At 41.9% G+C, this 14,619-nt stretch overlaps 1 protein-coding gene across 12 annotated transcripts in view; it reads left to right on the forward strand.

The window, feature by feature from the left end:
• Positions 1 to 14,619, forward strand: part of LOC139574471 (prominin-1-A-like) — a 113,815-nt gene that overhangs the window by 93,778 nt on the left and 5,418 nt on the right. For 6 of the 12 annotated variants that reach the window (XM_071399078.1, XM_071399080.1, XM_071399088.1 and 3 more), the window contains 6 exons: positions 2,821 to 2,838; positions 4,696 to 4,749; positions 4,912 to 4,992; positions 5,080 to 5,148; positions 5,843 to 5,932; positions 12,376 to 12,491. In XM_071399078.1, coding sequence (XP_071255179.1) covers positions 2,821 to 2,838; positions 4,696 to 4,749; positions 4,912 to 4,992; positions 5,080 to 5,148; positions 5,843 to 5,932; positions 12,376 to 12,491 — 428 coding nt within the window. Of the gene's footprint in view, positions 1 to 2,820; positions 2,839 to 4,695; positions 4,750 to 4,911; positions 4,993 to 5,079; positions 5,149 to 5,842; positions 5,933 to 12,375; positions 12,496 to 14,619 lie in introns of those variants that run through there. The other 6 variants (XM_071399079.1, XM_071399081.1, XM_071399087.1 and 3 more) reach the window with 4 other exon arrangements.

A 14,619-nucleotide genomic window follows, 5' to 3' on the forward strand; every position in this document is an offset into this window, starting at 1 on the left:
AGACATGAAGGTCAGTCAATATGGAACATTTCAAGTTCTTTGAAAGTTTCTTCAAGTGCAATCGCAAAAACCATCAAGTGCTATGGTGAAACTGGCTCTCGTGAGGACCGCCACAGGAATGGAAGACCCAGAGTTACCTCTGCTGCAGAGAATAAGTTCATTAGAATTCTCAGCCTCAAATCAATGCTTCACAGAGTAACAGAAGTAACAGAAGTAACAGATCTCAACATCAACTGTTCAGAGGAGACTGTGTGAAATCAGGCCTTCATGGTCGAGTTGCTGCAAAGAAACCACTACTAAAGGACACCAATAATAAGAAGAGACTTGCTTGGGCCAAGAAACACGAGCAATGAATATTAGACCGGTGGAAATTTGTCCTTTGGTCTGGAGTCCAAATTGGAGATTTTTGGTTCCAACCCCATTTCTTTGTGAGACGAAGAGTAGGTGAACGGATGATCTCCGCATGTGTATAGTGTGGGGAGGAGGAGTGTGTATAGAGGAGGAGGTGTGATAGTGTGGGGATGCTTACACTGTCTGTGATTTATTTAGAATTCAAGGCACATTTAACCAGCATGCCTAGCACAGCATTCTGCAACGATACGCCATCCCATCTGGTTTGGGCTTAGTGGGGTATCATTTGTTTTTCAAAAGGACAATGACCCAACACACCTCCAGGTTGTGTAAGGGCTATTTGACCAAGAAGGAGAGTGATGGAGTGCTGCATCAGATGACCTGGCCTCCACAATCCCCCGACCTCAACCCAATTGAGATGGTTTGGGATGAGTCGGACCGCAGAGTGAAGAAAAAGCAGCCAACAAGTGCTCAGCATATGTGGGAACTCCTTCAAGACTGTTGGAAAAGCATTCCTCATGAAGCTGGTTGAGAGAATGGCCAAGAGTGTGCAAATCTGTCATCAAGGCAAATGGTGGCTATTTGAAGAATCTCAAATATAAAATATATTTTGATTTAACGCTTTTTTGGTTTCTACATGATAGTAGTAAAAATAAAGAAAACCCCTTGAATGAGTAGGTGTTCTGAAACTTTTGACCAGTAGTGTAAAGTTGTGTCCAAAAGTTTTGAGAATGACACAAATATGAATTTTCACAAAGTTTGCTGCTTCAGTGTCTTTAGATATTTTTGTCAGATGTTACTATGGAATACTGAAGTATAATTACAAGCATTTCATAAGTGTCAAAGGCTTTTATTGACAATTACATGAAGTTGATGCAAAGAGTCAATATTTGCAGTGTTGACCCTTCTATTTCAAGACCTCTGCAATCCGCCCTGGCATGCTGTCAATTAACTTCTGGGCCACATCCTAACTGATGGCAGCCCATTCTTGCATAATCAATGCTTGGAGTTTGTCAGAATTTGTGGGTTTTTGTTTGTCCACCCGCCTCTTGAGGACTGACCCCAAGTTCTCAATGGGATTAAAGTCTGGGGAGTTTCCTGGCCATGGACCCAAAATATCGATGTTTTGTTCCCCGAGCCACTTAGTTATCACTTTTGCCTTATGGCAAGGTGCTCCATCATGCTGGAAAAGGCATTGTTCGTCACCAAACTGTTCCTGGATGGTTGGGAGATGTTGCTCTCCGAGGATGTGTTGGTACCATTCTTTATTCATGGCTGTGTTCTTAGGCAAAATTGTGAGTGAGCCCACTCCCTTGGCTGAGAAGCAACCCCACACATGAATGGTCTCAGGATACTTTACTGTTGGCATGACACAGGACTGATGGTAGTGCTCACCTTGTCTTCTCCGGACAAGCTTTTTTCCGGATGCCCCAAACAATCGGAAAGGGGATTCTTCAGAGAAAATGACTTTACCCCAGTCCTCAGCAGTCCTATCCCTGTACCTTTTGCAGAATATCAGTCTGTCCCTGATGTTTTTCCTGGAGAGAAGTGGCTTCTTTGCTGCTCTTCTTGACACCAGGCCATCCTCCAAAAGTCTTCGCCTCACTGTGCGTACAGATACACTCACACTTGCCTGCTGCCATTCCTGAGCAAGCTCTGTACTGGTGGTGCCCCGATCCCGCACCTGAATCAACTTTAGGAGACAGTCCTGGTGCTTGCTGGACTTTCTTGGGCGCCTTGAAGCTTTCTTCACAACAATTGAACTGCTCTCCTTGAAGTTCTTGATGATCCAATAAATGGTTGATTTAGGTGCAATCTTACTGGCAGCAATATCCTTGCGTGTGAAGCCCTTTTTGTGCAAAGCAATGATGACGGCACGTATTTCCTTGCAGGTAACCATGGTTGAATGAGGAAGAACAATGATTCCAAGCACCACCCTCCTTTTGAAGCTTCCAGTCTGTTATTCAAACTCAATCAGCATGACAGAGTGATCTCCAGCCTTGTCCTCGTCAACACTCACACCTGTGTTAAAGAGAGAATCACTGACATGATGTCAGCTGGTCTTTTTGTGGCAGGGCTGAAATGCAGTGGAAATGTTTTTGGGGGATTCAGTTCATTTGCATGGCAAAGAGGGACTTTGCAATTAATTGCAATTCATCTGATCACTCTTCATAACATTATGGAGTATATGCAAATTGCCATCATACAAACTGAGGCAGCAGACTTTGTGAAAATTTATATTTGTGTCATTCTCAAAACTTTTGGCCACGACTGTACATATATATACATGACATCACAGTAGCGCACATATGTTTCTCCCAAAATACCATAATATCCCCATAAATATTCAAAGTCATTCTTAGTACTACATTCATATCACGTAGAAATGCTGAGTTTTAGAGATCTGTCTTATCTTTTTCTTTCTATATTTCTCCTGTAACTCTTCTACTTCAATTAATGGCTGCCAAGAAATATGTTAGAGCGAGGGTAAGCATGTGTCTCCAAAATGTATCTTTGTCCGTCTGTACTGTCGAGGGCTCTGCTACATTCTCCCATCATGTAAAGCTCATATTGACTTTTTATTTTCAAATAAATGAAAGCCTATGCCTTGCTAATATCGATATCAAACGATATCGATATCATATCAAATTACAGTATTGGTGCCCACAATAAGTTATACATGTTCCTTGTACCTCGAATCCAAGGGGCTTCCCTGGCATGCCCTGACCATTACCATGAACTTCCATTCTCTTTCAGGCCATGGTAGAGATTCATGAATGAGATTCAGACCCGAATGACATGATTGTAAAAACTGCAAGATTAGGTCCTTTACAGGCTATGTAAAAAATAAATCAGTCTTTAGGATTTGTAGATTAGTCTGTGTGTAATTTGTTAATCCTGCAATTATACTTCAAATCTGGTGCATGTGCTGACTAATTACCATGTACGTATACCAGCATGGATTTAATCCTTTGTCATGTTTTCCACGTATTGGTTATCACTTGTTCAAATAGTATTGAAAAAATGTATTTGTGGTTTCTACATACAATATATGGAAAAAAGTATGTGGATACCCCTTCCAACAAGTCAGTTCGTAAAATGTCTGCCCTGCTAGAGCTGCTGTTATTGTGCTGTTATTGTGAAGTGGAAACGTCTAGGAGCAACAATGGCTCAGCCGCGAAGTGGTAGGCCACACAAGCTCACACAACAGGACCGCTGAGTGCTGAAGCGCGTAGCGCGTAAAAATAGCCTGTCCTCGGTTGAAACACTCACTACCGAGTTTCAAACTGCCTCTGGAAGCAACATCAGCACAAGAACTGTTTGTCGGGAGCCTCATGAAATGGCTTTCCATGGCTGAGCAGCCACACAAGACTAAGATCACCATGCGCAATACCAAACGTCGGCTGGAGGGGTGTAAAGCTCGCCGCCATTGGACTCTGGAGCAGTGGAAACGCCTTCTCTGGAGTGATGAAACACTCTTCACCATCTGGCAGTCCAACGGACGAATCCGGGTTTGGCGGATGCCAGGATGAGGCTACCTGCCCGAATACATAGTGCCAACCAAACCTTCAAGTTTGGTGGAGGAGGAATAATGTTCTGGGGCTGTTTTTCATGGTTCGGGCTGGGCCCTTAGTTCCAGTGAAGGGAAATCTTAATGCTACAGCATACAATTACATTCTAGACGATTCTGTGCTTCCAACTTTGTGGCAACAGTTTGGGGAATGTCCATACAGAAATGGTTTGTCAAGATCGGTGTGGAAGAACTTGACTGGCCTGCTCAGAGTCCTGGCCTCAACCACATCAAACACCTTTGGGATGAATTGGAACGCTGACTGCGAGCCAGACCTAATCGCCCAACATCAGTGCCCGACCTCACTAATGCTCTTGTGGCTGAATGGAAGCAAGTCCCCGCAGCAATGTTCCAACATCTAGTGGAAAGCCTTCCCAGAAGAGTGGAGGAATTTATAGCAGCAACTCCATATGAATGCCCATGATTTTGGAATGAGATGTTCGACGAGCAGGTGTCCACATACTTTTGGTCTAGTACTGTATTTTGCAACACATTCCTCATGACCAAAATCCACATGAAATAGCCATTGTTGTTGTTGTTGTTGTTGTTGTAGTTTCATATGAAGCATTTTCCTCCCAGTGGGAACCATGCCGCTCTTCTTTCCCCATGTGTGATAAAACTAGAACCGTGTCTTCAAGCATCATGGTGATGCTTGTGCCTGTCTAGTCTCCCCTGTGTTTCAGTGTTGTGTGTTTTAGGAGTTATTACTGTCTCTAATCCCTGACCTTTTATCTCTGGGGTGTTAACTTGTGTTGTGCATTTCCCCTTAAAAGAGTACGCTGAATCAGAGCATCAGACTACTCGAAAGGACTGCCTCAGATCTGCCGGTAAGTGGGCCTCCTACAAACCATCTACCCTAACAGTTCACACTGTCTCAATCAACATCAAGCATTCGTAATGCATCCATAAACACTGAATAAAGACTACGTAACAGCTCCATAGACTGTTATGAAAGCATCTTGAGCATTCTCATGCTGTGTCCTGTCCAGAACAAAATCACTGATGTGCTGAAGACCATCGAAGCGGCCCAGTATCTCATCTCCCAGAATGCAACACATGTCGCCATCCAGGTGACTAAGATGGCTTCCCAGTCATTGTTTACATTTCAGTGCTAGGATAAAACACAGTAGGTAACATATTATCCCTTTCTCCATTAGGAAACAGAAAAGTACAAGCAAACCATTGTTGGTTACTTCAGGCAATACATAGAGTGGGTCAGGACCTCCGTAAGTATTTGTGTCCCAACAGTTTTTGAATGCCTATTACAGTTCTTATATTAGAATTATGACGTAGACGATAAACTAGTGTTAGCTCCCAAACTATGTTGACATACAGCTTATCAACTGCTCATTCTCTGAGAATGTTAAGACTTTGGGGTCTAAAAATAGAAAGAACACAAATGGAAACCAACTTTGGAATTTCGTCTGTGAGCTTTGAACCTTGTTTTTTTCCCTCTGGGCCTTGAACCTTGGTTTCCCTGTGACCCTTGAACCAAAATGTTCCCTGTGACCCTTGAACCTCGTTTCCCCCTGTGAGCCTTAAACCTAGTATCCCCTGTGACCCTTGAACCTTGTTTTCCCCTGTGAGCCTTGAACCTTGTTTTCCCCTGTGAGCCTTGAACCTTGTTTTCCCCTGTTGAGCCTTGAACCCTGTAGCATAAGGAGGAAATTAGATAAAGCAGTACTGAGTGCTAGTAAATTACTGTTGTACTGTTTGAAAAGACTGCTTTTCACAACTTTATTGAATTGTGCCAAAAATAACAGCTCTGCTGACTTGTTTGCAATCAACTTAGTCATCAATCGTCCATGTGTAAAGCTATAACATCCATTCATTTTCCAGAAATTCCAACCGACAACTTTCGTAATTGTTCGCCAATGGTATAACTGTAACAGTTGCCCTTTGTCTGCATGGTTTACCCAGCTGACCATGGAGGTAGCAGCCTGCAAACCCTTCAGCAACATCGTGGACACAGTGGAGATCGTAGCCTGCAGCTTCTTGGTCGACTCGTTGGTAAATAAAAAAGCAATATAAGGGGTCCTTTGAAAACATGCCTGAAACGTCAGTTGGGTGGTTGGTATACAGACAGGCAGGCAGGTTGGTCTCTGGAGAAGGATCACGTTACTATACCGGAACACTATGTTCACACAACCATGTGCATTCTACCGGGATGGATTCACACAGCCCCCTCAGTGTTCACCTCCAAAACCCACTAGCTCCCAAGGCCCGGAAGACAGGGCGGGGTTCTTTCTGAGGGCCCCAGGTTTTAGCGGCCCCTAATGGCTTGATATACACTACCAGTCAAACATTTGAACACACCTACTCATTCAATAATGTTTCTTTATTTTTTGTAGAATAATAGTGAAGGCATCAAAACTATGAAATAACACATATGGAATCATGTAGTAACCAAAAAAGTGTTAAATTAAAATAGATTTTAGATTCTTCAAAGTAGCCACTCTTTGCCTTGATGACAGCTTTGCGTACCCTTGGCCATTCTCTCAACCAGCTTCACTTGGAATACTTTCCAGGTGAACAGTCTTGAAGGAGTTCCCACATACGCTGAGCATTCGTTGGCTGCTTTTCCTTCACTCTGAGGTCCGACTCATCCCAAACCATCTCAATTGGGTTGAGGTCGGGTGATTGTGAAGACCAGGTCATCTGATGCAGCACCATCACTCTCCTTCTTGGTCAAATAGCACTTACACAGCCTGGAGGTGTGTTTTGGGTCATTGTCCTGTTGAAGAATAAATTATAGTCCCACTAAGCGCAAACAAGATGGGATGGCGTATCGCTGCGGAATGCTGTGGTAGCCATGCTGGTTAAGTGTGCGTTGAATTCTAAATATATCACAGACAGTGTCACCAGCAAAGCACCATCACACCACCTCCTCCATGCTTCACGGTGGGAAGCACACATGGGGAGATCATCCGTTCACCTACTCTGCATCTCACAAAGACACGGCGGTTGGAACCAAAAATCGCACATTTGGACTCATCAGACCAAAGGACAGATTCCCACCGGTCTAATGTCCATTGCTCGTGTTTCTTGGCCCAAACAAGTCTCTTCTTATTATTGGTGTCCTTTAGTAGTGATGTGTTTGCGCCTTAGTTGCAGCCGGTCTAAGGCACTGCATCTCAGTGCTAGAGGTGTCACTACAGACCCTGGTTCGATTCCAGGCTGTATCACAACCGGCCGTGATTGGAGTCCCATAAGGCAGCACACAATTTGCCCAGCATCGTCCAGGTTAGGGTTTGGCTGGGGTAGGCCGTCATTGTAAATAATAATTTGTTCTTAACTGACTTGCCTAGTTAAAGGTTGAATTTTTTTTATTTTTTTTATCACGCAGTCTCCTCTGAACAGTTGATGGTGAGATGTGTCTGGTACTTGAACTCTGTGAAGCATTTATTTGGGCTGCAATCTGAGGTGCAGTTAACTCTAATGAACTTATCCTCTGCAGCAGAGGTAACTCTGGGTCTTCCTTTCCTGTGGCAGTCCTCATGAGAGCCAGTTTCATCATAGTGCTAGAAGGTTTTTGCGACTGCACTTGAAGAAACTTTCAAAGTCCTTGACATTTTCCGAATTGACTGCCCGTCATGCCTTAAAGTAATGATGGACTGTTGTTTCTCTTTGTTTATTTGAGCTGTTCTTGCCATAATATGTGACTCACCACCTGGATTTAGTCTTATGTAGCAACATTTTTACTTTAGTTTTTTACATTGGATTTAATTAGAGACTCAGAGCTACAAAATGGTATGTCATACATAGCATTTTTGAGAAACAATAGGAACGTAATTCTACTTTCAAAGTTGATACACTTGTAAACTCACTTTTGAGAAAGGGGCCTTTGAATGTTTTGGTACCTACTAAAGAGCTCTCCTTTGTCTACACCCATTCAGCATTGTTTACACCCTCTTAAGCCAGCCCCACCCATCTCTTTAAGGATTCACATAAGGTCATGTGCTGAAGACTAAAAGTGGTAGTACACAATAAGGAAAAATTCCAGGTAAACAGAAAGTGTCCAGATAAAAATATTTATAAATATTAGATGACGCTTACCCAGATACAGTTGTCTAAATTGATGGGTCATGTGAAAAATGTTATAACCGTCAGACACATCCAGTGGTGGGAAAAGTACTAAATTGTCATACTTCAGTAAAAGTATAAATCATTTTAAATTCCTTATATTAAACCAGATGGCACAATTGTATAAAAATATAATTTGACGCATAGCCAGGGGCACAATGTACTTAAGTAAAAGTATAAACCATTTCAACTTCCTTATATTAAGCAAACCAGACTAAACAATTGTATTATTTTTTATTGATGGATAGCCAGGGGCACACTCCAACACTCAGACATCATTTACAAATCAGATCAGAGGCAGTATGGATGACCAGGGATGTTCTCTTGATAAGTGTTTGAATTGGACAATTTCATTGTCAAAATGTAACAAGTACTTTTGGGTGTCAAGGAAAATGTATGGAGTAAAAAGTACAGTATTTTCTTTACGAATGTAGTGAAATAAAAGTTGCCAAAAATATAAATAGTAAAGTAATGTACAGATACCACAAAAAACTACTGAAGTAGTACTTTAAAGTATTTTTAATTAAGTACTTTACATCACTGCCCAAATGCCTTCACACCAGTACATTAGCATGCTTTATATACCGTTACACTTGCACTTATCACACAGTATTCCATACATAAGTTAAGGCCATGCAACCTGAGTTGAAACCTGAGTGAGGTGCACATGTACAGTACATAAACAGATGCATGCTCCATATATTTAAGTGGTGGACACTTGATACGGTCACATGATATTGTTGTGGTATGTCACAAAATCATGTTACGACCACACATATCAATATTAATTTTATATAGCAATATTTTGCTAAGTCTTGCTAAGTGGATGGTCTATACAGAAGGTGTAAACTGTACAGTCAAATGGTTACTTGCATAGTAGCAATATCAGAAATAGTTAGTGTCTATAAATAAAATATACAGTATGTACAATAACGATATCAGTGATAGACGAGGTAGTTATATGCATACAATCAGGAGTAAAATGGCTGAGCAGCAGGATAAAAAAGAAAATAGCAGCAACGTATGGCGTGTGTGTTAGGAGAGAGTCATGTGAATAGAGGCACTGCAGATAGTGCTGATGACTGGACCATCCAAACCATGCATGAACAAGTGAGTCTATATATGGAGAGCCTGTTTCTGTCCTGCCCTTGACTTTGGTGCAGGACATGTGATGTCCATAGCCTCTTAGTCTCAAAACTCCCTGATCTTGTCAAAAAGATAGTTTGTCTAGCTGTGTCCAGTCCAGGTGGTGCTTTTACAGGCAGACCATCTATGGGAGGAAGGATGTCAGCGTTGCACAGCAGCTGAAACCTGGTCTTGACAGTCTGAACGCTCCTTGGCGACAACACCAGGCTCCAGAGCATCGAAGCTGTAAAACAGGGAATAACAAAAAATCTGAAGACATTACAACCCTGCACAACATCAATTGACATCCCAAGTTTAGATAAGAATAACCTCATACAAAGAAAATTATTTTTTACCTGAAGTGCTGGTACTGCTTGATCTGTGGCAGCGGCCTAAAGTACAGAGTCAGGTGTTGTTGCCAGCCATAGCTTTCCACCAGCACCGTACCATCATCTAGTCCAACCAGCTGTGGGATGTTGACCCCTGCCACAGTGCTGTCCTTCACAACACCAGCAATCTCAGACAAAGTGTTCACTCTGGTCTTTCTGAATCGCTGCTTGATGAGGCCGAAGCACAAGACAGGGGTAAACTTGGTGTGGCCTGTGATCAGGAAGTGAAGGTCCAGATTGTGGTGGAGCTTGTGCATGGTCCACCAGGCACATACCAGAGCACAAACTTGTTCTTGTTTTGGCCACTGCAGTTATCACAATTCAGGTCCACACGTGTTTTCCCAAATCCGTAGTTGGAGAAATGGTGTACTGAATAATGTTGAAAGACAAATTCCAGATACAAATTTTTTAGCATTATTATACAATAGATGCAAAATGGCATTCTGAGATATCATTACTACACACAGTTCATACAGGTAATGTTAGCTACAGTAACAAGCCAGCCATCTAATGTCAGCTGGCTAGCTAACAGCAAGCTTTAACTAGCAATACAAACCGATTGTCATAGCTAGCTAAAGTTAAGCAATAAGTTCAATGTTAGCTAGCTAACATTAGGCTATAACTAGCAATGCGAAATGGCATTCTGAGAAAACATCACTAACGTTACACACACTTCATACACATAAGTTAATGTTAGCTACCAAGCCAGCCACCTAACCTCAGCTAACATTAGCTAGCTAACAGCAAGCTTTAGCTTGCAATGAAAACAACTTTCTGACAAAATTAGAACCGTATAATATCTGAATCTGTAGCAAGATTCTTACCTGTATACATGGATGAAAGCTTCATGGCAGACTGGAACCCCTTTCATAAGACATCATGTGTTGTTTCCGTTTAGTTTGCACAGCTTGTTTGACCCATTGTGTTCCACTGATTTCAAAACGTGTTATGAAATGAGAGAGTCAGCATTGCATGGCACGATCGTCATCCAGAAAGTAGTCCATCATAACCTTTTCCCACTGACCTTTGTCGATAGAGCCTGATAAATTCAGGGCAGCAATGTTATTGGGAGCAGTAGCAACATATTTGCAGTTCTCCATGGCTAACATAATATCTTTAGAACAAAAACTGCAGTAGAAGCGATTATTTACGCATTACGAGCAGCTCATTTTATAGACACAAGATGCAACACCGACCAATCCAAACTCATCTCAATGTCCAGCCCACTCATTATCTCAGCCAATCACGGCTAGCTGGAAGGTTGCTCGCTTTTTCTGTGGCAAAGCCAACTAGGCTCGTAATTTAACAATTGTATTTGTATTTACAGATGACATACAAGTTTGATATTAAGGCACATGAAAGTTCACATGTTCAAGAAGGCATTTCTGCACGTATTTTTTTTTATTTTAAAAATATGTTCAAAAGGCTCTCCTGTGAATTCATGACTTGCGATATACGCCTCGGGTCACAATGGACTTGGTCTTTTACTAAATAGGGCTATCTTCTGTATACCACCCCTACCTAGTCACAACATAACTGATTGGTACAAACGCATTAAGAAGGAAAGAAATTCCACAAATAAAATTTTAACAAGGCACACCTGTTAATTGAAATGCATTCCAGGTAATTACCTCATGAAGCTGGTTGAGAGAATGCCAAGAGTGTGCAAAGCTGTCATTAAGGCAAAAGATGGCTACAGTACTTTGACTACTCACCCCCCTCCAATCACACACACCTACACACCATTACCCCCAACCTCGCCTGATTTAGAACGTACAGGCCCCGAATTCCAGCACATGATCAGTGAGAGCTAGTTAGACCTGGCAGCGCGCAGTGGGGCACCCTACAGAGTGCTGCAGAGATGGGGAGCGAGAGACAGAGAAAGAGAGAAGAAGGAAATAAAACCAGCCTTACATAATCCCGACATCTGTCCTGTCGGCATGGGGCCTTGTTACTAACACACTCCCAATGGCAGGAAGCATCTCTGCCTCCACTAGTGAAGTGGAACAAATAGCCACTTAGGAACTCCATAGGTTCCAGCGCCAGCTAATTGACTTGGACTAGGAACAGGATGTTTCTGGACACTCAGCACCGACCAAAGCGCTTGTTAAAGCTCAATGGGTAATTTTACTAGTGTCAAGGAAACAAAGGTACAGGAACACAGGAAAGAGTTAGTGCTTCTAGTCATTCCACAATAGCTACGCACCACAATAGTTTACACACTGAGTCTATAGAGTAGAGAAGAGTCAACAGCACAGTGTATCTGGTAAGGATGGAGGAATGGAGCTGGTTACCTAACATGGAAACAGAGCAAAGCTGTGACGCTTTGACTATCAGTGGGATTGGAAGGGAGCCAAATGTATCATGACAGTGTTCATTCTCTAAAACAGACTATGAGGCTGTTACGCGCTGTTATGTCATAGCTATGATGACTTTATGACTCAGTGGTTTTCTCATTTAGAGCTGGCTAAACTGCCCCCTCTACACAAACATGCACAGTCACACACAGATACACACTCTGCAGACATTGATGTCCAAAATGATGGAAAGTCCTTAATGAATCTACAGGGCTGAGAAGTGTAGGCAGTGTATGGTGCTGTACTTCATACCTAAGGCTCCAGTGTTGAAAAGTTACCCAGTAATGAAATATACAATTATTCATATGTTTAACATTTTGTTCTACCTAACCATTGCTATACTTTATTTCATAAACCAGTATACCATATGTCTTGATAATTTACTCAACGTTTTGGTGGTGGTAAATCTAAAGAGAACATGAAGCGAACACAGGGCTGCTTTATGCCTGGATATCGGATCCACTGACACGGCATTATCTCTGTTTTCTCTGTTTCTCAGAACACATTCTGGTTTGGCCTAGGCTGCTGTGCCCTGTTCCTCCTTCCTAGCATCATCCTGTCAGTAAAACTGGCAAAGTTTTACCGTAGAATGGACACAGAGGATGTTTACGATGAGTGAGTATCTCTACTCCACTTTTAATATTATGCTATCACAAACAGTTTGTCATATCTGGAAAGAACCATTGGATCATCCTTAATTCAACTATAGCTGAGGTTTGGAAGTTCCCTGTTGTTAATTTGTAGTGCAACCCAGTGATTAGTTTGATGTATGGGGATCCTTATTACAGCCTTCTTCCCTGCCAATGGCCCACCACACCTAGCACTTTCCCCCTGCCTATTTGGTTAAAGAGGCCATACAGTTGATTTGAGGACTTTGCGCCCCACCTCGAAAATAATCTAGGGCAAACACTGACTTTTTAGACCCTTATTATACGCATTAAAGAGACTGAAATGGGGAGGAGTCAGGATTACAAAGTGGTAATTAACACAATTTGATTCAGTCCCACAACCGACAAGTTAAATACGAGGTTATAGGATTTCTTCTGTGCTGTGGTGCTAGCTACTCCTTTCTTTCTTGTTTACTATCTTTTTCCCCCTCTTATGTCTATAGCTTTACAGTAGTAGTACATAATAGTAACTTAGTAGTACATAGTAGTAACTTAGTAGTACATAGTAGTAGAGGTCGACCGAATAATCGGAATGGCCGATTAATTAGGACCGATTTCAAGTTTTCATAACAATCGGAAATCGATATTTTTGTACGCCGATTTTGCCGATTTTTTTCCTTCTTTTTTTCCCATCTTTATTTTACTAGGCAAGTCAGTTAAGAACACATTCTTATTTTCAATGACGGCCTAGGAACGGTGGTTAACTGCCTTGTTCAGGGGCAGAACGACATATTTTTACCTTGTCAGCTCAGGGATTCAATCTTGCAACCTTACGGTTAACTAGTCCAACGCTCTAACCACCTGCCTCACGAGGAGCCCGCCTGTTACGCGAATGCAGTAAGCCAAGGTAAGTTGCTAGCTAGCATTAAACTTATCTTATAAAAAAAAATCTATCAAGCATAATCACTAGTTATAACTACACATGGTTGATGATATTACTAGTTTATCTAGCGTGTCCTGCGTTGCATATAATCGATGCGGTGCGCATTCACAAAAAAGGACTGTCGTTGCTCCAACGTGTACCAAACCATAAACATCAATTCCTTTCTTAAAATCAATACACAGAAGTATATATTTTTAAACCTGCATATTTAGCTAAAATAAATCCAGGTTAGCAGGCAATATTAAACAGGTGAAATTGTGTCACTTCTCTTGCGTTCATTGCACGCAGAATCAGGGTATATGCAACAGTTTGGGCCGCCTGGCTCATTGCGAACTAATTTGCCAGAATTTTACGTAATTATGACATAACATTGAAGGTTGTGCAATGTAACAGGAATATTTTGACTTATGGATGCCACCCGTTAGATAAAATAGGGAACGGTTCCGTATTTCACTGAAAGAATAAATGTTTTGTTTTCAAGATGATAGTTTCCGGATTCGACCATATTAATGACCTAAGGCTCGTATTTCTGTGTGTTATTATGTTATAATTAAGTCTATGATTTGATAGAGCAGTCTGACTGAGCGATGGTAGGCACCCTCGTAAGCATTCATTCAAACAGCACTTTCGTGTGTTTTGCCAGCAGCTCTTCGCAATGCTTCAAGCATTGCGCTGTTTATGACTTCAAGCCTATCAACTCCCGAGATTAGGCTGGTGTAACCGATGTGAAATGGCTAGCTAGTTAGCGGGGTGCGCGCTAATAGCGTTTCAAACGTCACTTGCTCTGAGACTTGGAGTAGTTGTTCCCCTTGCTCTGCATGGGTAACGCTGCTTCGAGGGTGGCTGTTGTCAATGTGTTCCTGGTTCTCGAGCCCAGGTAGCGGCGAGGAGAGGGATGGGAGCTATACTGTTACACTCGCAATACTAAAGTGCCTATAAGAACATCCAATAGTCAAAGGTATATGAAATACAAATCGTATAGAGAGAAATAGTCCTATAATTCCTATAATAACTACAACCTAAAACTTCTTACCTGGGAATATTGAAGACTCATATTAAAAGGAACCACCAGCTTTCATATGTTCTCATGTTCTGAGCAAGGAACTTATACGTTAGCTTTCTTACATGGCACATATTGCACTTTTACTTTCTTCTCCAACACTTTGTTTTTGCATTATTTAAACCAAATTGA

The sequence above is a fragment of the Salvelinus alpinus genome, chromosome 4 (assembly GCF_045679555.1).
Source record: "Salvelinus alpinus chromosome 4, SLU_Salpinus.1, whole genome shotgun sequence".
In the NCBI taxonomy this organism is placed as follows: Eukaryota; Metazoa; Chordata; class Actinopteri; order Salmoniformes; family Salmonidae; genus Salvelinus; species Salvelinus alpinus.